General features: G+C 43.8%; 1 protein-coding gene across 2 annotated transcripts in view; it reads right to left on the reverse strand.

Moving 5' to 3' along the window:
• Window positions 1–22,978, reverse strand: part of cd63 (CD63 molecule) — a 47,636-nt gene that overhangs the window by 6,298 nt on the left and 18,360 nt on the right. For both annotated transcript variants that reach the window (XM_068024669.1, XM_068024668.1), the window contains exons 3-6: window positions 4,288–4,476; window positions 2,061–2,135; window positions 971–1,063; window positions 148–282 (exon numbers count right to left, since the gene is read on the reverse strand). In XM_068024669.1, the coding sequence (XP_067880770.1) occupies window positions 148–282; window positions 971–1,063; window positions 2,061–2,135; window positions 4,288–4,476 (492 nt within the window). The remainder of the gene's footprint in view (window positions 1–147; window positions 283–970; window positions 1,064–2,060; window positions 2,136–4,287; window positions 4,477–22,978) is intronic.

The following is a 22,978-nucleotide window of genomic DNA, read 5'->3' on the forward strand; positions in this document are numbered from 1 at the left end:
ATTGTGCGCCTTCTGGAGGGTGCCCCTGGTATCGCAAATGGGAGCCATCCCAACAATGCACAAGGTTGGCCTCATCATTTTACAGCAGGAATGGATTCATTGGATGTATTTCAAGAGAGAGATGAAAAGTCAGGAATGCATACTCACTTCGTGGTATATGTTGGCAATAGTCGTGTTCCTCCCACACCCTGGCACGGGCTTCCTACAACAGGAATCTGGCACTCTTTGGGTGGTGAATTGTTCAAACCAGTCACTGAACTGTTTACTGCCACAGCAATGAAACTGTAAAGGAAAACAAAATACACACACACTCAAGTGAGTTAATGTGATTCATGCTACAGATCTCAGTACCACACGAGGTCAAGCATGCTAACCCTGTGCCACAAGGCTTGTTCAGTTATGATTTTTTTTTTGGGGTGTTGATGTGAGGAATAATTTTCAACTGTCAGTGGGATTTGAGCTCACATTTTCTAGATCATTAATCTAGATCGCACGTTACCAGTCTAGTAAAAACTTGGACATTTGAAATATATTCTCCCCTCTAGTGAAATCCAGCTTCACACCGCAGATTAAAAACGATCAAAGTCAAAGTTTCTGCAGAAAATTTGAAAAATACATTTTTAAAAGTCTGCAGTTTTTGGACCTCAAGATACATCACTGAAGAAGCCAAGGTAGTCAGCTTTAAGCTCCATCAGCTGTTCTTGCTCAAGTTGCATTTTTGACATAATTGAAGCAGTCTAAAAAAGGAAGATTTTAAAGCAATCAGGAATTGCTGTCAAATTTGTATATTTAAAAAAAAAAAGAGAAAAAGGACGATTCACACTACTGCACCACATTTAGAGAATCTTTTTCAAAGCAAAAACAGTACAGCTATTTCTTTTTACCAAAAGCAATCCTTGCTTTAAAATTTACTGCCAATTCCCCCACTTTGTGAAACTTCAGATCAAACGTTCAAGAGCTCTGGTCTCACCTGTTTCTGCAAGTTGTTAATGTTAACAGCATTCGCTGACTGGTTGTAATTGCTCATAGTCTCATTAAATGACTTCTCAAAGACACTACGAATCTGGTCGAAGGAGGAGAAAAATAATTTCCAAAAAAAAAAAAAAAATCAGTACTGCACAAAGAAAACGAAAACAATGTTGTAATTCCTCAAATTTCAGGTAATAACAGACACTGAACAAGGGTGTAATGCTTACTTGCACAATTCTCCCTGCTGTCCAAGGATGCTAACTAGGAGGCAAATGACACATCAGAATGATTCCCCTAGAACTCCTAGTCTATTCTTTATGGACTACACCTCTCAAACAGATCAGATCGTGCCTGAGCATTTCCCTCCCTTGCCCAACCATTCAAACACAAATGAATCAACTAAGAATCTGATGAAATGTCACAAGAGGCTTGTAGTCTCTACATGAAGACTATATGGTTCAGATTGGACTTCCGAGGTCAAGGAGATGATGCAACTTATGGGTAGGAGTCGTCCGTAACCTGGATTACCCAACTGGAATGATCCTATTTAAAATAAACAGGCACTCAGCGGCAATAACAAATGCCAATTAGAAAGTCTACACTAGTAACAAACCAAACAGCACAATGAAACGGTATTACAATTTTAGACTGGACAAAGGAATGTGCACAAGTTTTTTGTCATCATTTTTCAATCTTCTACCCTGCCTCAGCCATATCTGATGTACAGTTTCATACTGTCAACTTGACCTAGTTGGTGGCATTTTCACCTCAGTCAGATGGTTGAGAGTACAGGTTCTACTCTAGGGACTTCTGCATAATCTAGACAGGCACGGTTACTCAGGGAGTGCTATATTGGCAGAGATGACCCGCCAAGACCCTGCATTCCTGTGCTGCTGGTGCAGGTGAATGTAAAAGCTCCACAGCACTATAGAAATTCACCTGGACAACATTCCACCAAAGAACAAAATGCCACAAATTAACCAGTCACTCATCTAATTTGTCGTCGGTGGGACCTTGCCGAGTACAAATTAACTGCTGCATTAACCCAAAAAGACACACACATGCACATTTCCAGAGATGGGGCTACTCACTTGGTCCTTGAAAATGTAACCAGCAATGGCGGCAGCAATTTCCACAAGGAAGATGAGGATGAGCAGAACTGCAAACTGAAGACAAAAAAAAAAAAGTTCATATTTCACCAGCAAAAGATTTCAAAATTGGCCCCCTAACAGCGTGACAACTGTGTTGTGGGAGAACGTGGGGAGACAGAGAAACACAATTACTATTAAGTAAACCAGTGGTTGACTGCAGCATAGACTGTACAGGAGGTTTTACTCAACATTTCATCCACAATTAACTCCTGCAATGCAGGGACAGCCAAATAGCTCACCATATCTACCCCCCCACTCCGCCAAATCCATAAATACATCAAAAAGCTCCATCACATCTAGGAGGCAGTATCGTGCAGTCCAGAGTATTTACTGGATTTTCAAGATGTCAAACGGGTAGAAAAATAAGTGCTCGGGATCCCAGGTGAACAGAAACCAAGGGAAGTCAACCAATGATGGAACAAAAATCCTAGGTTTACACCAACAACATGAAATAAGGAATGCAGAACGGTGCTCCCCAAGCAAGGTGGCATTGGCAACAGAGCTAGAAGCTCATCACTGGGCTGCCACTCACTGCAATGTTGTCTCTGTGACTAGTCACCTTGGCAACTGCAGTTCATGTCCCATCAACTCAACCACCCCTCCTTTTACCATAATTTTTGGTGGGGTCGGGGAGAAAAACAAAAGTATATAATTGATATTAATTTTATGGAATCATAGAATGATGCGAAGGAGCCCATTTGGTCCATTACACCTGTGCAGACCCTTAAGAAGAGAAGGCACTGAAGTGTCTGAATATCTGGACAACATTCAGGCTTGGGCTGTTAAGTGGCAAGTAACATTTGTGTCACCCAAGTGTCAGGCAATGACCACCGCCAACAAGAGAAAAATCTACATCTGCCCGCGACATTCAACAACATTACCATTGCTGAATTCCCCACTATCATCCTCCTTGGGGCAGGGTGGTACCATTGACCAGAAACTGAACTGGACCAGCTATACAACTACTGTTGCTATCAGAGCAGGTGAAAGGCTGGGAATTCTGTGGTGAGTAGCTCAGGTTCTGACTCCCCAGTGCTTGTCCATCATCTGCAAGGCACAAGTCAGGAGTGTGATAGAATGCTTTCCACTTGCCTGAACGAGTGCAGCTCCAACACTCAAGAAACTCAACACCATTCAGGCCAAAGCCCCGTCCACCACCTTCAACATTCACTCCCTCCACCACCGACGCACAGTGGCAGCAGTGTGTACCATCTGCAAGGTGCACTGCAACAACTCGCCAAGCCTCCTTCAATAACAACTTCCAAAACCACGACTTTTACCACCTAGAAGGCGGAGGACAGCAGATGCATGGACCGCCACTGCATTCAAACTCCCCAATCCACATATCATCCAGACTTGGAACTAGATCACGTCCCTTCACTGGCGCTGGGTCAAAATCCTGGAATCCCCTCTAATAGCACCGTGGGTGTTCCTACACCACATGGCCAGTAGTGGTTCAAGAAGGCAGCTCAACTCCAAGGGCAATTGCGGGTGGGCAACAAATGCCTTGTCAGCGGCACTAACATACCATGAACAAATTTTTTTAAAAAAAAGTCTTGCCCAGGGACTTAACGATCTTCACAACTTCTATTATGGGACTAGCAGTGCTAAATACCCTCCTAGAGAGAAAATGTAATCAGCATACTAACAAGAAGCCAGGTATCTGCCAGGAGTACAAAGAATACTGGATAAATTATCAATGAGTTCAGGTGCCAATTTCACAGGATTGATATGGGAAGAAAGACTTCCACTTTTAACCTTTACCTGACAAGTTAGATTGAAATCTCACTGGAATACAGGCACAGTGGTGACATACACACCTGGCTTGCCAATCTGCATTGCGCCAGTGCAGAATCTCAGAATTTAGCTCAGCAACCAGTCTGCCCAAATGCTGGTCAAGAAACAACATGGAAGCAGCCAGTAAGTCGGACCAGTCTGTTCTTAGCGTGCAGTAAATCAAACTTCATGTGACAGACTAGTGCAGTTGCAGCATTTTCCATTTCGACACAAGATGGAGGAGCTACATGGGGGTGTGGGAATTTAAAAATAAAAGAGGTTTCTCCCCCCCACAAAGCCACAACTGATTTACAGACTGGGGAACAGCCCTTCTACTTGCTGAATTGCAGTTAACAGACAGCTTAAAATGCAGCCCAAATGGACCTCTCACCGTGGTCACCATGCAGTAGTTCTCCTTCCAGGCACCACAGCAACCAAAGAAGGCAACAAAGTTGATGATCACTCCAACTATGATGATGACAATGGGAGCTCCGGAAGCAGCTACATCGGTGATGTGCAGCGTGCCATTCAGTTTAGTCTGGACCAGAATACCAACCACAATGAGTGCAATACCAGAGATCTGGAATGAGGAGAGAAAGAGCAACAGTTAACAACAATTGAGGGGAAGGAGATTAAAAAAAAAACAAGAAACACATTAGAACGCTTGTTCCTTCATCTCTTCACGTGAGAATGCACAGCAACTGAACACCGGTGAAATGGGTTAACATTTACAATGCCAGACAGGGGTATAACTACACTTGAACACACAAAAGGAAACATTCGTCAAAGGCAAGTCATACAATACCCAAGCGACAAGTAATTTTTCAATAAGCGGTACATTATTCAAATTTCTGGAGACACAAGTGCTCATCTTTCTATCATCTGGTGACCATGCCCAGTCAGAAAATGGCACCCAGCCCTCCAAGCCAAAAATCAGTACTCTTCAAATAACAGCTTAAATGTCAAGTACACGCTTAACAGCAAGGAACTGCACCCTCTGCCAGTGCATCACTGGAAATCTAACTGGGGGTGCGGGGGGCTTTCCAATTTTATTCACTTCTCTCTTGGAAGGCAATTTATTCTGGGGTCATGGCCCCCACATGTGACATTAGCCCTCTGTTACCATGTTTGTATGGTAATTTGATACCTATAGAGCAAATAGGTCAACAGGCAATGTTTCGCTTAAGTAGAGGGAATAGGTGGTCGGGGGGGGGGGGTGGGTGGAAATTTAACCAGGTCTAGTCCTATCTGCACCTCATGTCCACATGTAATAGTCATGGAATAATGGAGATCAGGCCTTGCCGATTCTCCCTCTGCAAACCTTGCAGACACCCACCCACCGCCCCCCCAACGAACATACGAATTAGAAGGAGCAGGCCACTCGACACCTCCCCACCATTCACTAAGTTCATGGCTGTACTGATTACTCCACATTTCCACCTACCTCCGATAAGCAAGGGGGTGGAAGGTTATCAAGAATTTATCTACCTCTGCCATAAAAATATTCAAAGACTCTGCTTCCACCACCTTTTGAGGAAGAGAATTCCAAAGACTCAGGACTCTCAGAAAAAATTGCTCCTCATCTCGGTCTTAAATGGGCGACCCCTTATTTTTAAACATTGACCCCGAGTTCTAGATTCTCCCACATCCTTTCCACATCCACCCTGTCAAGACCCCTCAGGATCTTGTATGTTTCAAATCAAGTCGCCTCTTACTCTTCTAAATTCCTACTCGAGCTGAAACCAGCCAACACGATAGGCAATGCAACCAAAGACCTTCCAGGCCATGCATTTGCCAGCTGAACCACTGGAAGAACTATCTGGCAATAAAGTCTCGTTCTAATGAACTCAGAAGAATTAGAACACAACTGCTAGGTAGTTGCAAGTGTGGATATTCAAAAAAGAGAGAGTCAACAGCATAACATGCACATCAACATATTAAACTGCTGGCAACACAGAGGAAGAAAAGAAACTCCAACAGTTCAGTGGCAAGTACACTACCAACAGGAGACAAAACCACACAGATCAGAGATATCCCAGGTTCAATTCCTGGACCGCATTTGAGTCGTAAATACAGTTGACCTGTGCCCCAAAAGGGCTAAAGAAAAGGGGAATCTTAAGTAAAGAGCTACGAGTTCCCACTCTATTATCCAGCAACTTCTGCTGGAAAAAGACTCCACACACAATTAATTCTCCCACCAACCATAAATGAAGAATGGTCATTTCAGCAAGCTACCAGATGGCAGCTGGGGATAGGGGAAGAATGTCACTCCCAAGAAAGCCACAGTAAATACAGAAGGCCATCAATTTGCTTTACTCCAAGATAGTGTTGGGACAGTTGCAGCAAACCACAAGGGGGAAAAAAAATGACTTACTTTCCACTGCCTGCAGTTGTTCTTGGGATCCAAGAGAAAAAAAAAAGGTCTAGTCTTGGAGGTCAAGAAACATGACCATTTTCCTCCTTTGTATCGTTGAAAAATGTAATAAACTATTGCTGGCAGACTATTTAGCCAAGAATGTCCTTTAGAGACAGTTCAGGACATTCAAACTCTTCAAATTATTATAAAAGCAAAATACTGCGCAAGCTGGAAATCTGAAATAAAAACAAGAAATGCTGCAACCACTCAGCAGGTCTGGCAGCATCTGTGGAAAGAGAAGCAGCACAGTGGCGCAGTGGTTAGCACCGCAGCCTCACAGCTCCAGTGACCCGGGGTCAATTCTGGGTACTGCCTGTGTGGTGTTTGCAAGTTCTCCCTGTGTCTGCGTGGGTTTCCTCCGGGTGCTCCGGTTTCCTCCCACATGCCAAAAGACTTGCAGGTTGGTAGGTAAATTGGCCATTATAAATTGCCCCTAGTATAGGTAGGTGGTAGGGAAATATAGGGACAGGTGGGGATGTGGTAGGAATATGGAATTAGTGTAGGATTAGTTTAAATGGGTGGTTGATGGTCGGCACAGACTCGGTGGGCCGAAGGGCCTGTTTCAGTGCTGTATAAGTAAAGTAAACCTTAATGTTTTGGGTCAGTGACCCTTTCCACAGATGCTGCCAGACCTGCTGAGTGGTTCCAGCATTTCTTGTTTTTAAATCGCTTCAAATTATTGCCTTGTAAACACACCCATGAATCCATTTATTCTCAAATGGAAGACACTCAACAGGGAAGTGTTTCACTAACCAACGAGCACCTCATTAAACATAGCTACTCATGTCCAGAGGGATTGAAGAGTGCAATTAAACCACATTACCCAAGGAGTAAAAGGCTAAAATGAAAAAATGCACAGTTGAGTTTGGAAATTGGGTTTCAGCGCTCAGAGGGCACTCCAGGATGTGCTGAACCTTTTTAAAAGAAAACCAAAAGTCCATTCGGACATCATATACAGAACAGCTCCTTAGCAAGATCAAATAGTGCCACATTCTACAGTATTTCAACATAGCATGCAATGCCCCACACAATTCAAATGCAGGATGAAGGGGATGCTTCATTTAAAAACAGAACATTTTATAGGGGCAGAAAGGCAGCTTTTAAAAAGGATTCAGTCATCATTTTCTGAACAACTCTCAGCACAACATGGATCTGGAGTAAGTTGCAGGTTCCAGTACGACTCCAGAAACATGAGCACAGAATCCAGGCTGACACTCCAGTGCAGTACAACCGAGGGAGTGCAGCACTGTTGCAGGTAGCGTTTTTCAGAGGAAACATTAAACGGAGGCCCTGTCTGCCCTCACAGGTGGATGTAAAACATCCCATGGCACTATTGGAACAGCAGAGGTGATGTACATTAGTTAATATTCTTAAAGTTCCCTTCCCTGCCAACATCAGGGAATTGGTTAGGGATGGGTGAGCGAGGGAAGGAAAGGTGTGGTTCCTATTCCATAGGACTTTTACACTGAAGAAAGCCATTCAGGCCGCCGTGCCTATGCCAGAACCATCCAAAATAAACCTCACTTGCGTTCTCTTCTTATAGTCCCATATCTTCTCAAATGTTTACAATTCTCACTTTTATTAAAGTACAACTGTCTCAACTTGTAGCAAAGCATTCCATGCTCCAACATTCTTCATGTTTAGAAATTTCTCTAAGTCTGCTCCGCTCTCTTGGTAACAATTTTAAACTGATGACCCCTGGTTACCTTCTCACCAGCCAGAGGAAAAGTTTGCACCATCAAAATCCATTCTAATTGAAACATCTCCAAACCAGTGTTTCTCAAAATTATACAGTTTCTCCAATATTGCCATCATCTTGGTGAGTAGCTTTAGTGTCTTTACATAATGGCGTTCACAATACTTTAGTACCATGGCCTAGACAATTGTTACAAACTCAGGTCCACAATTATAGATATCTTCTTGGCTTAAGCAGTGCCAGTTGCTTGGATTTAGTTTGAACATCTTCCTTCTGTGGGCATTGACTCACACTCCTCTACATCTACTTGCACAGCAATGGAGACCCAGAAATGCAACAATGAAACTCTCTTGTAATCGGAGCAAGATGCGTGTCTTATGCACACCTATTTCACCTTCGGAGGGATCTAAAGAACGAGTCAATGCTCAGAGGAAGTTTGGTTCAAATTGTAAGCTGCTTTATTCTGCAAAGTGAGATGTACTGAACAGATACGATCAGTTATGGTTCAGTTGGAACTTACACATGTAATGATACAAGATAAGAACATGCAACACTGATGGGAGACAATAGAAGTTGATAGCACATGGTTGGCAGGTAAATTAGGTCATGTGCATTGGTCTTGAACTTTATACACTCCTGCAGCCTTGATGACCCAAGATTCCTTATTTTATAAACCACCTGGTCAACCGGTCACCAAGGGTGCAGATCACAAAATAACTCAAGAAGCCCTTCCTGCATTAGAGATTTTGCTCCTACAGCGTGATGGAATACTCTCCACTTGCCTGGATGGGTGCAGCTCCAACACTCAATCAGCACGACACCATCCAGGACAAAGCAGCCCACTTGATCGGCACCCCATCCACCACCTTCAACATTCACTTCCGCCATCACCGGTGCACAATTGCAGCAGTGTGTACCATCTACAAGATGCACTGCAGCAACCCAAGGTTCCTTCGACAGCACCTTCCAAGCTCACAACCTCTACCACCTAAAAGGACAAGGGCAGCAGATGCAGGGGAACACCACCATCTGCAATTTCCCCTCCAAGCAACACATCGCCGATTCGGAACTATATCACCGTTCCTTCATGGTCACTGGGTCGAAATCCTGGAACCCCTTCCCGAACAGCACCAGTGTACCAACACCATATGGACCAGAGCAGTTCAAGGCAGCAGTTCACTGCCACCTTCTCAAGGGCAATGAGAGATGGGCAATAAATGCTAGCCTTGCCAATGATGCTCACATCAAGGATGAAGAAAATTGAAGGACATTATATAAAATGACTGCTGTCTACATGACTGCCTTACCACTATAAAACCTGGAAATATAAACACTGCTATTGGCAGAGGGTCAAAAAGAAAAAAAGTCAGTCAAAATGGTGGTTGGTGTTTACTGTACCAACTGGAGAGAGAATGCATACAAACTCGCCCTCCAGCTTTAAAAAAAAAGGTAAAAGCAAAATACTGCGGATGCTGGAAATCTGAAACAAAAACAAGAAATGCTGGAGTCACTCAGCAGGTCTGGCAGCATCTGTGGAAAGAGAAGCAGAGTTAACGTTTCGGGTCAGTGACCCTTCTTCGGAACTGACAAATATTAGAAAAGTCACAGATTATAAACAAGTGAGGTGGGGGTTGGGCAAGAGATAACAAAGGAGAAGGTGCAGATTGGACCAGGCCACATAGCTGACCAAAAGGTCACGGAGAAAAGGCAAACAATATGTTAATGGTGTGTTGAAAGACAAAGCCTCACTTGTTTATAATCTGTGACTTTTCTAATATTTGTCAGTTCCGAAGAAGGGTCACTGACCCGAAACGTTAACTCTGCTTCTCTTTCCACAGATGCTGCCAGACCTGCTGAGTGACTCCAGCATTTCTTGTTTTTGTGTTAAAAAAAAAAAGGTGCCTTTTCTGACATTAAATGGCACTGGGCTCCGATGGAAGAGTTGCATGCAGCTGGCTGCGAAATCAGTGAAAAACAGCTAGATATACCAAAGCTGACAGTTTTAAAAACGTTGAGCTCACACCTGGCAAAACCCACAGAGGAATGTCTGGACAAAACAAAAACTACACAAATCCAGTTCACTTTCGACTATTCTGGTACTTGCACAGTAGAAAGATAAAGGGAGTTGTTGACCAATTAGCCTACAGACCCAGACATGACAGGAGGAAAACCCCAGCAGTGCAGCACTTTGGGAATTACAGGTTGAAAGTCACCTGTTTCACCTCAAATTACTCACCCCATATCCCAAAATTTTATTTTAACGACAAATCTGATGCATTAAAACGGAATACTGCTACTTCCACCTTTCTTCTAGGGAGCTCTTCCATAGATTGACTGTTCCCTCACAAATATCATTTCTACAGATAAGTTTTGAATATCCCCCCTTTCAAGCACAGATCACGTCCTCTGGTTTGACTGGCTAGAACAGTCTGGAATAGCTAGTCACTGTCTATGTTATAGTCATTGGTAACTCAGTCTATCAGTAAGCCAGCTGCGTCACACAATGCAAAAGCACCTGCACATCCATTTAACATGGGTGCACAAGTCTGCTGCCAGACTACAGAAACTAGATTTAAGAGCATGAAGGTCAAGAGAGATTGTTCATATACTGGCCTGCCACCCTCCAACTTCAATAGGCCTTTAAACCCAAAAGCACCAAATCACTACTTTCTCCCCCATCTCTGAACTTCAGTGGCGTCATGCTCTATGGGTTCCTGTAGGCTGCATAGATTAAGGTCATGGACAACCTGAACTATGCTTTAATGTGGCTGATACTTGACAGTACAGAACAGCCCACAGTACCCATTTGTAATCTCAGTAACCGTAACTTGCATTTATATAGGGCCTTGAACATGAAATGTCCCAAGAAGCTTCACAAATGCAGACAAAAAAAAAAAGACACCAAGCCAAAGAGCAGACATCAGGAGAGTGACCAATCGCACAAAGATTTCAAGGAGTGGAGAGGTGGACAGATTTAGGGAGGGAATTCCAAAATTGAGGGTCTAGATGGCCAAAAGGCACAGCTGCGAACGGTGGATGAGCAAGAGGCCAGATTTGGAAACACGCAGGTTCTCATGGAGAGGTGGTTGTGTAGTGGTAATGTCACTGGGCTTGTATTCCAGAAACCAGGCTAATACTTAGGGACATGGGTTCGAATCCCACCACAGCTGATGGTGAAATTTGAATTTAATTAATAAATCTGGAATTTAAAAAGCTAGTCTAATGGTGACCATGAAGCCATTGTTGTAAAAACCCATCGGATTCATTAATGTCCTTTAGGGAAGGAAATCTACTGTCCTTACCTGGTCTGGCCTACATGTGACTCCAGACCCACAGCAATGTGGTTGACTCTTAACTGCCCTCTGAAATGCCTCAGCAAGCCACTCAGTTCAAGGGCAATGGGACTGACTGGATTGCTCTACAGAGAGCCGGCATGGACTCGATGGGCCAAATGGCCTCCTTTTGTGTCGTAATGACCAACGGTCAAAATTTGACAGTGCCTGATTAGCTATTCCCCACAAGCGCGAGAACTGCAACATGCAAATTCTCCATTAACTTGCCTGATCACGAGTGTGCTCTTAACTATTAGTTATCACTGCATACCTAATTCCTATGAAAGCCAATAAATGTGTCTGAACCTTATAATTTGGGAGGAATTATTAATAGACTCAACATTCATTCCCCACCAGTAACTTAGTATGTCTGGTGACAAGAACAAAGCCCACACTCATCGCAGCTCAATGATTCAACAGCACATGGCAGTACCTCACAGTTCCAACAAATAGGCTTTGAACAGATTCACTGAGCAGCATTTCAATGATTGGTGAGTCGGCAAACAAAAGGAGGCCACAACGCATGATTAGCACTCAAAGGGAGTAGATACAAACTTATTTTCTTCCATGGGCTTTACGAGGAGGTAATCCATTATGAGTGGCTATTGAAGCCAGGTCAAATCACATTTTAAAGGAGGGAATTAGTTGACATTTGTGGACTATGACAGGGGGTGGGAAAAAAAAAGAGACAGAGACAAAAAGACATACGACTCTTGCACACTTCCATATTACAAGATCAATAGACGATCTGCTCTCAGCTACAGATAGTTGTATACTGGAAAAAAAAGAAAACCCCTCAAAATAAAAAGCGCTAGTATGGACTTGTTTGGCATGCCACGCCCTCATCCGTCAACATGGGATTTCAGGAGGAGGCCATTCAGTCCCTCCAACCTGTTCCACGATTCAATTAGACCACGGCTGATCTGTATCTGAGTATCCAGCTACCTGCCTCGGTTCCGTAACCCTCAACACCCAAACAAACCTGTCACTCGATTTTGAAAGCTTCATTTGCCCCCGACCATCTACAACCTTTTGGCTGGGGCAGGGGAAGGGGGTGCAGACAAGCAGCAAATTCCAGACATCCAATACAGTGGAGAAAGTGCTTCCTGATTTCCCCTCCCAGATGGCAAACGAAATAATATTTAGGGGGAAGGGAGTATTCTCTCCAAATACTATCTGATCTGCTGAGTATTTCCAGCATTTTCTGTTTTTATTACAGATTTTAGCATCTACAGTGCTTTGCTCCAACATAAAAATGGCATAAACATTATTCATTGCACCTGGCTCACGAAATCCTTGCCAAAACCACCATCTCACTTGCCTCCCCATTTAAAAAGCCTAAAATCTTTGCCAACTGTGTCCAACCCCCATTGGTCTCCCATTACCTGTGGTTGGGAAATTGTTAGAATCCATTATTAAAAGGAAGCAATAACAGAACATTTAGAAAGTCAAAACACAATCCAGAGTCAGCATGGTTCTTCGAAGATGTAACAAGTAAAGTGGATAATGAGGATCCTGTAGATGTAGCATATCTGGACTTCCAGAAGACATTTGATAAGGTGCCGCACAAAAGGTTAATACACAAGGTAAGATCATATGGGTTAGGGGCAATTTATTAGCTTGGATAGAGGATTGGCTAACCAACAGAAAACAGAGAGTCGGGATAAATGGGTCCTTTTCTGGTTGGCAAGATGTAACTAGTGGGGTGCCACAGGGTTCGGTCCTCAGGCCCCAACTATTTACAATCTATATAAATGACTTGGATGCAGGGATAGAAGGTACTATAGCCAAATTTGCAGATGACACGAAAATAGGTGGGATAGTAAGTTGCAATAAAAAAAAAAAAGAAATTTACACATGGATGTGGATAAGTTAGGTGAATGGGCCAAAATTTGGCAAATGGAGTTTAACATGGATAAGTGTGAGGTTATCCATTTTGGTCAGAAGAATAGATAGACAAATTATCTAAATGGAGAGAAACTTCAGAGTGCTTCTGTGCAGAGGGATCTGGGTGTCCTCGTGCATGAATCTCAGAAAACTAGTACGCAGGTGATAAGGAAGGCAAATGGAATTTTGGCATTTATTGCTAAAGGGAGAGAGAGAGTATAAAAGTAGGAAGTGTTGCTGCAACTGTACAAAAGCATTAGTGAGACCGCACCTGGAGTATTGCGTACAGTTTTGGTCCCCTTACTTGAGGAGGGATGTAGTTGCATTGGAGGCAGTTCAGAGGAGGTTCACTAGATTGATTCCAGAGATGAGTGGCTTGTCTTATGGAGAGGGATTGAGCAGTTTAGGCCTTTACTCTCTAGAGTTTAGAAGAATGAGGGGAGATCTAATTGAGGTATACAAGATGATCAAGGGGATTGACAAAGTAGGCGTAGAGAGGATGCTCCACAAGAGGAAACAATCTAAAATGAGAGGTCATAGTTTTAGGATAAGGGGTAGCAGATTTAAAACAGAGATGAGGAGAAATTACTTCTCTCTAAGGGTCGTGAGTCTGAGGAATTCACTACCCCAGAGTGCGGTGGATGCCGGGATATTGAGTAAATTTAAAAAAAGATCGACAGATTTTTAATTAGAAATGGGTTGAAGGGTTACAGAGAACGGGCAGGAAAGTGGAGTTGAGGCCGAGATGAGATCAGCCATGATCGTATTGAATGGTGGAGCAGGCGCGAGGAGCTGAATTGCCTACTCCTGCTCCTAGTTCTTATATTATCCTTGAACATTCTTGTTGATAATTGAGATTCCACTATATTGTGAACCACAAGGGGAGTGACGAAGTTGCAAGTTGAATTAAGAGCACTTATCTGACCGAAATTTAAACCATCTATTGCAAGAAAAAAAAACGACAAGAATATGAATACATCAAGTCCCAGTAATCCCATTCACCCCCACCCCCCATACCCAAATGAAAACAGTGCCAACACTAAGTAAGCGACAACTCAGGTTGAAAACTGCAGCAATGTGAAAAGCACAAGCTGCTTGGAAAGTAAGCAGCTCTGGCCTTGATTAGACAGTTGGTAATGACCGTGCTGTTCTAACGGTTGGTAAATGGCTTGGTATTGATAATGACAGCCTGAACAGCAAGCTAGGCTAATCAACCTCATCAGTCCCCTTATTTTGGAACATACGAATTTGGAACAGGAGTAGGCCACTCAGCCCTTCGAGCCTGCTGTGCCATTCAATAAGGTCATGGCTGAATGGATTACTCCACATTTCCACCCCCTTGCTTATCAAAAATCCATCTACCTCTGCCTTAAAAATATTCAAAGACTCTGCTTCCACCGCCTTTCGAGGAAGAGAATTCCAAAGACTCAACCTTGAGAAAAAATTTCTCATCTGTCTTAAATGGGTGACACCTTATTTTTAAAACAGTGACCCCTAGTTCTAGATTCTCCCACAATGGGCAACATCCTTTCCACATCCACCCTGTCAAGATGCCCCAGGATCTTATATGTTTCAATCAAGTCGCCTCTTACTCTTCTAAACTCCGGCCGATACAAGCCTAGCCTGTCCAACCTTTCCTCATAAGGCAGCCTGCCCAATCCAGGTATTAGTAAACCTTCTCTGATCTGCCTCCAACGCATTTACATCCTTCCTTAAATAAGGAGACCAGTACTGTACACAGTACTCCAGATGTGGTCTCACCAATGTCCTGTATAGCTGAAGCATAACCTCCCTACTTTTGTATTCAATTCCCCTCGTGATAAACGATAACATTCCATTAGCTTTCCTAATTACCTGCTGTATCGGCATACTAACCTTTTGCGATTCATGCACTAGGAGACCCAGATCCCTCTGCATCTCAGAGCCCTGCAATCTCTCACCATTCAGATAATATGCTTCTTTTTTATTCTTCCTGCCAAAGTGGATAATTTCACACTTTCCCACATTATACTCCATTTGCCAGGTCTTTGCCCACTCACTTAACCTATCTATATCCCTTTGTAGCCTCCTTAAGTCTTCTTCACAAGTTACTTTCCTACCTATCTTTGTGTCATCAACAAATTTAGCAACCATACCTTTGGTCTCTTCATCTAAGTCATTTATATAAATTGTAAAAAGTTGAGGCCCCAGCACAGATCCCTCTGACACCACTCGTTGCATCTTGCCAACCAGAAAAATTACCCATTTATGCCTACTGTTTAAGGGGTTAAGTAGAAACAAGTTGAGTTTTAGAAAAGCATCTCAGCAGAATTTAAAGAGTCAGGTTGAGAAACATGCTGTGAGGGTAAAGGACAAGGTTGGAGAGCAAAGGTTGGAGCCCAGACCTTGAGGCCACTGTTTCCGTGGAAGGTTGGTGTAATGGCAAACAGATAATAAGCTCGGGTTGGAGCCATCTGGTACGTGTATTGATACGGCTGAGGATGGGTGTTCATTGGAATGTGTATTCAATCAGCATTGTTTTATGATCAATCATCTGTTGTTTGAACACATTGAATGATAAGAAAGGTATATACGTTTGTGCTCCTGAATGTAAAGTTAGAGTATCACCTTGGAATACCCCGAGGTAGTATCTCTACCTGCGTACACTTGAATAAAATAGATTGAACATGGACCCGAGTCTCATGTGGTGATTGTCCCACAATATAGTTTCCCGTTAGCTAGCCAATCTTCTATCCATGCCAATATGTTACCCCTTACACAATGAGCTTTTATTTTCTGCAATAACCTTTGATGGTGGGGGAGGTGGACAGAAGCAACTCCTGGCATGAGGATAGATTCATATGCACAGTAAGCTATTCAGCCCATCGTGCCTGTGCTGTCTCTTTCAAAGAGACATCTAGTTAGCCCACTTCCCCGCTGCTTTGCTCCCCAAAGCCCTGTAAATTTTCCCCCTTCAAGTATTTATCCAATTTAGGACTGAATCTAGTTCCATCAACCTTCCACGCAGTGCATTCCAGATTATAATTCACTGCCACATCCTCCTCTCTTCTCTGGTTCTTTCTCCAATTAGCTCAAATTTTTGTCCTCTGGTTACTGACCATTCTGCAAGCTGAAATAGTTTCTCCCAGTTGACTCAAAACCCTTCGTGATCTCAGACACCCATCAAATCTCCCCTTGACCTTCTGTGCTCCAAAGAGGACAACCCGAACTACAACTTGACAAGTAAGTCAAGTGTTGCTTCCCGGGATCATTCGAGTAAATCTTCACTGCGGCCTTGCCAAGGCCTGGACATTCTTCCCAAGGTGTGGTGGCCTGAATTGGCCACAAAACTCCAGTTGGAGGCCCAACAAGTGTTTATAAAAGGTTTAGCGTAGCTTCCTTGCTTTTGTGTTCTATGCCTCGAATTATAAAGCCAAGGATGCTGCATGCTTTTAAAAAAGAAAACAGCCTTCTCAACTTGTCCCGACACCTTTAAAAACTCGAGTACGCACACCCCCAGGTGTCTGTTCCTACACCTGCTTTGCAACTTGACATCGATAAGTCATTCCTGAACAACTTGCTTGGGTGACCAGTTTTGTTCGGTTTCCTTTGCATTACCACATAATGAAGGCAATTTTCACTTTGGATGCAGGTGTAAACTGGTCACAGATTGCATGCCAGTTAAGTGCCCTGCCTGATGCTCTTTACTAATGGGAGGGGGAGGGGGAAGAAAAAAAAAGGTCAGGCAGAATGTATAGCAGGAGGCTGATTCGCTACTGCTAGGTTTTGCCAACACGAAAATGACCTCCAGTGAGTTTCCATTTTCCACCCTCCTTGTGAAGTTTTTGGTCGTGAGCTTCTACGGGCAGTCACTCTCTCTCCATTACTTGGACAAGTGGCTATCTTCCTCCCTGTGAGCGAAGAATATTGACTGGCTATTTTACTTGGGGGAAAGGAAAATTAGGAAGACAGTCACAACAGAGCCATATTCTACCCAACAGAGGTCACTGGATAGCAACATCTCAGATTGCATATCATGTTTCATTGCATTAGAGTGCTAAGTGCTAAAAATTGAAGCAGTGGTAGGCAACGTCAAAGTAGATTGCGAGGAACATTTTGAAGGGGGGGGGGCGGAGCACGAGAGTACTAACAAAGTCAGCACGTGGAACCAAGATGTCTTACTGCTTTCTGATCAAAAGGTGAAACAGGGGAGGGTACAGGAGACCCAAGACGGTCTAGTGCAGGACATGAGTGGGTACATAGGGCTGGCAGAGTTTGTAACTCGAAGGTGAAATGGTGTAGGAACAGTGGGAATCCAGCCTGATCATTCCCTTCCAGCCACAGGGAATGGGAAACCAAATTGCACTGCCTGGATCACACTGGTCATGATTAACTTGCTCAGTGAAAACTGGATTGACACCATAGGGAGCTGCGATAAAAACACAAAGCTTAATATCTAGTTTATGAAGAGAGGCAGGGGGTTTGTAATAATGGATGCAACAGATTGATCTCCTCCCCCAAGGCTGGAACATGATCACTTCATTTCACAACAACGCATCTTTAAAATCAGCACAAGAACCAGTACCAATCAGCACACAGGAAGGTACCCAGAAGCACAAATAGGGAACAGAATGTCTAACCCAAATTCCAAGCCCTTTCAAAAACAGGAACATTCACTAACTCCACAAGGACGAGCAAATCACCTCGGTTAAATGCGTAGACATAGATACCAGTCGACTCATTCACATTTGTGCCCATCCTCGAGTTTATATGCTGTATTTTCAAGTGCCAAAAATGCATTTAAAAATAGTAGCTTACAAAAAGGATTTCCATCATCTCCCTCTCCCACAAAAACAAAACTCCAAGTGGCAAGGGGCCTCCATTTCCTGTTGAGCGATCAGTACTTCAAACAAAATGCTGGAAACACGAAAGTCGGACTAGAATTAGGTCACAAGCTTATCACCCAATCATCTCAAAGCACTTCCCCATGCAGAAGAATTAGTGACACTTGGGCAAACACGCCAAAGATCGCACAAACAAGACAATTATTCGCTAATCGAATAGTGGGAGAATCGTTGGATCAGACACAAGGCAAACATCCTGCTCTTCGCCAAATAGCATAGTGAGATTGAACATCTACCTAATGTAGTTTCTCAAACTGGCGTCTGTAGGCAGTGCAGGACCAGCCTTACATTTGGGCATCTGCCCAGGGCGCCTTGGTCAAGAATAAAAGGAATGAGCGGTGGCCTGAGGAGCGTTCCGCTCCCCTACCCACACCTCCGCTTCCCTTGTGTTCTACTCTCCTTCTACCCAAGATAAGCAAACTGTAGTGAGATCAGTGTGCCCGCTTCTCTTATCAGTTAAGGAACACCTGTTTTCTTAACACTATTAAAACACGTGCAGCAGATTATAAATTTATATGACCTAAAGCACTGGAACACATTCTGTTTCTATTATGGAACTGGCTTTGCAACTTAAAAAGCCACCGGCATGGATATACATCCTATTTACACTATAAATTGGATTGCCAACTCTGATTGGACACATCCCTGGAGATTTCATGGCCCTCAATCCATTAATAACTGAAGTGTTCAACCAAAAGGAAAACAATTAAGTTCCTTTTTTTAAAAAAAAATGCACCCCATAATTTTTCATCCAGGTTGGGTACAGAAGGGTGCAGGAGATTGATCTTGAATTCCTGGAGACTGAGATTATGAGAAAATTGAATTACTATCCTGATTTTGCAGACCTGCCTGCAAACAAAATGCGAGTCAATAGACCCAACATCAGCTGCTGCTGTACCAACCCAGTGGGCAGCTGTAGAATTATATTAAGAGGATATCAGGTTTAAATTTTTTGCTCTGTTGAGTTAATGGATCAGAACTGGGCTGAAAGATGCATTACAATTAGACCTTAGTGTCAGAAGACACCAAGATGGAGCTCAGCTGTGAAACTCCCCATAGTCAAAGAGCCTGCCGAGAGCTACAGACGAGGCTCACTAAAGAATGGCCATGTGGATAACTGGAATGAGGAGTTCAAAGCTTTCAGGAGAGGTAAATGGGAACAAGGACAATTGGGATGCACTTGCTATCCAGGGAGGTACAAGGAAAAGCCATCTTGGAGTGCAACTACTCAGGGTGGAAAAGTTGTGCACGCACCCAATTCAAAAGATATTTGCCCCAATTATTTTATTAATTTAATTTATTAGACATGAAGCAGTTTGGGACATGGAGAAAAAAAAGGCAAGTTGCTATATAGATGCAGGCTTTCTAATTTTATTAATCCCACTTATTTAATCAGACTAGTTCCTCAGGTGTCGACAGTCTCATGTTGCCCTAAAAAAAAGTTAAAGTTCTATGGTGCATTTTTGCGTTTACGTAAACGCACTCCTTGAACATGCTCATGTCAAATTCCTACCCAACTTCAAGTTGTGCCACCATTTTAAACATGAACTGCGACAGAACAGTGCGTGTGAGAATGACAGTTTAAAAAAAGTTACCCAGTACCTTTAAAAAAAGCAAGGAATTTCAACCCCAAACTGCTTCAATAAAGAATGTTCAGAGTCTATTCAATCCTAATGTTACTCAATGGATGCTTTAATTACTAAAAAAAAAAATTACCCTGGTATACATACATCATTCATTCAGCAGAACGGTGTAAAATGGAGTGCGCACGAGAGGACGTCATTAAATACAAATAATCAAGATTCTACAGCATTATTTTGAAGAAAGGTGGTGGGGTGGAGGGGGTTCCCCTGGTGTCTTGGCCAATAGTTGCCCCTCATCCAACACCAAATGATATGGTTATCACATTGTTGTCTGTGGGAGCTTGCTGTGCATCCTACAATGACTCCATTTAATTGGCTGTAAAATGCATCCAGGAGGTCATGAAAAGTACATAAAATGCAAGCTTGTTCATTCTTTATACAGGAAAGATCCCAAGAGGTTTTAAAAACAGGGTATAAGCCAAAAGACAGTGACCAACTCTCCCCCAACACTGACATGGCTTTCAGAAGCACATCACTGGAGCAGCTCAGTCTGTTGACTGAAACAGCAACTAACACACTGGGTTAAACTTGAAGTCAGAAGTTGTTATTTTTAAAAAAGTAATTACATGGTTGCGTGTGACCCAAATGATTCATTAGGTGACACAGTTAACATTTTCCAGCAAAAGATGAACAGATGGCTGTCATATTGTTTGACATTTACTGCTTGTGCACATCCATGGCTTTCCCCTCCATTTAACAGAGAGCAAAAATGTGGGCCAACACCAATGAGCCCCATAAGCACCACCTGTGATAGCGAATGATCTGGTCTTGGTGGTTCAAGGTTCAATACATAAATACTGCAGCTACAAAAGCAGGTCAGAGGCTGGGAATTCTGGTGGTGAGTAACTCACCTCCTGACTCCCCAAAGCCTGTCCACCATCTACAAGGCACAAGTCAGGAGTGTGATGGAATACTCTCCACTTGCCTGGATGGATGCAGCTCCAACAACACTCAAGAAGCTCGACACCATCCAGGATAAAGCAGTCTGCTTGCTCGGCCCCCCCATCCACCACCTTAAACATTCACTCCCTCCACCACTGATGCAGTGGCAGCAGTGTGTACCATCTCCAAGATGCACTGCAGCAACTCAGCAAGGCTCCTTCAATAGAACCTTCCAAACCCACGACCTCTACCACCTAGAAGAACAAGGGCAGCAGTCACATGGGAACACCACCACCTGCAAGTTCCTCTCCAAGCCACACCATCCTGACTTGGAACTATAATCGCCAGTACTTCACTGTCACTGGGTCAAAATCCTGGAACTCCCTTCCTAACAGCACTGTGGGTGTAACTACACCCAAAGGACTGCAGCGGTTCAAGGCGGCAGCTCACCACCCTCTCAAGGGCAGTTCACAATGGGCAATAAATGCTGGCCAAGCCAGTAACACCCACATCCCACGAACGAAGATAAAAAAACCCGCCAAAATATATTATATGGTTGAAATAGTACAAGATGAAAGGTGGCATGCCAGGAAGGTCAGACCCAGGGGATAGACTGCCACATCTGCCATTATGCCAATCACAACTACACTTCCTTAGCCATGGCCAATGGGAAACTACCACCACAGGCCCAACACAAAGGCAGTTGCAGAGCTGTGACATCGTGTCCACCTGCACGCAACCCGCACCAGAGGGACAGCACTGCCAGCAGCAGCCAAGGTCATTTGCCATCCTCAACCTCTCTCCTTCCAGGTGCGCAGCGGATGCAGCAATAGCCAGTGGCCTGTATGCACACTCGATCAGGTGAGCATGCCCTGGCCAGCACTTTCCACATGCTTGCCAACAGCAACACAATAGTTGACCAATTGCACTGCACTCAAGATTCCCCCAAAGTAAAGGGGGATCATCGGTAGCAACCATGGTGCAAACTGGCATCATATTCTTGATCCTCCTCAGCCATACAATGTAACTCACCCAGTGCTACCTCCTCAATCTCACCAACTGTATCCTCCTGGACATGTGTAGCTGTGCTGGTGCTTGCAAACGGTGGTGAGGGGGACACAGGGTGGTGTTCTCTTGTTCTGAGCCAATAACGGCCTGCTCTTCCAAGCCTACAATGACAGAAAAAGGAAGGCACACGTCAGACATGGCTCCCAGGCATACTTAAAACAAAGCTTAAGATACCGTAAAGAAAGTTTGCATTAAGACACACTTTTTTTTAAAAAAGCACTTGCATTGTGACATATCTTAAAAAAAACATTTTGCCTATTAAGACTGCATTGCTCATGTGTATGCTGCAGAGTGAGCAAGGAGGATAACAAGACAAAAAAAAAAAAACAGGATGGTACTAGCAGAGTTTGGTTGAAGGACACTCTACCTTCACAATCACCTCCTCCAAAGGAGTTAAGGCTGGTCTCTCAAGTCCTCCTTGGGTTTGGGTCTACACACTTCTGTTATATGCCATATTGAACTGCAAGCAGATAAATTTAGTCTTCAGCAGTTTTAGTGAAAGGAACATGGACAAGAACAGGAATGCACCCAACCTGCATTTGTAAATGACCATACAGCTAGGTTGTGTTACTATATTTTAGTGTGTGAAGCCTTGAACACGTTGGTGTGCCAAGACTTGCAAGTTGCAGCTTGAGTGTGTGCCCTGCTGGAATATGGGAATGCATGGGAAAAGCAATGCATACTGAGTTCTAAGAGTGTCTGAAGGCCTGGCATAAGCCAGCAGTAAATGCAAAATAGAAAAAGACAAAACAAAAATTTGCAACATGTATACATGGGCCAACTACCCAGTATGTGGTACCATTGCGTAGCCATACCTTGGCAGTTTCCTTAAGATGGGCTATCTTCTTCCATATCTGTTCCAAGATTCTGCAGATAGGGCCCACACCGTTCACCACGGCCGTCACCTCCTGTCAGCCTTGCTGTCCTCTGGGGAGGTTGCCTTGAAGTGCTCAACAGGGCAACCCCCCACCACCTTACATCTCATGCAGCAAGGCCTCCACTTCGCCAACCACTAAACAGCAGGTTTCAGGTCCTATGCCATTCCATTTGGCCAGATACTTCCTCTTCCTGTCTTCTCCATCAATGTTGTGGAGTACCTGAAGAGTTTTTGTGACTGCAATGAGCACTTCCCTTTAGGTTACTACTTCCCAGTTAAAATGGTAGCTGCAGCCCTTAAAGGGCTGCAGCTGCATTGGATATGCTGACACCACCCCCTCCTTTGGTCTCTTACTTGGAGCTTGCCAATCAAGCCCAAGAGTTTTCAGCAAATATAGT

The sequence above is a fragment of the Heterodontus francisci genome, chromosome X, assembly GCF_036365525.1.
Source record: "Heterodontus francisci isolate sHetFra1 chromosome X, sHetFra1.hap1, whole genome shotgun sequence".
In the NCBI taxonomy this organism is placed as follows: domain Eukaryota; kingdom Metazoa; phylum Chordata; class Chondrichthyes; order Heterodontiformes; family Heterodontidae; genus Heterodontus; species Heterodontus francisci.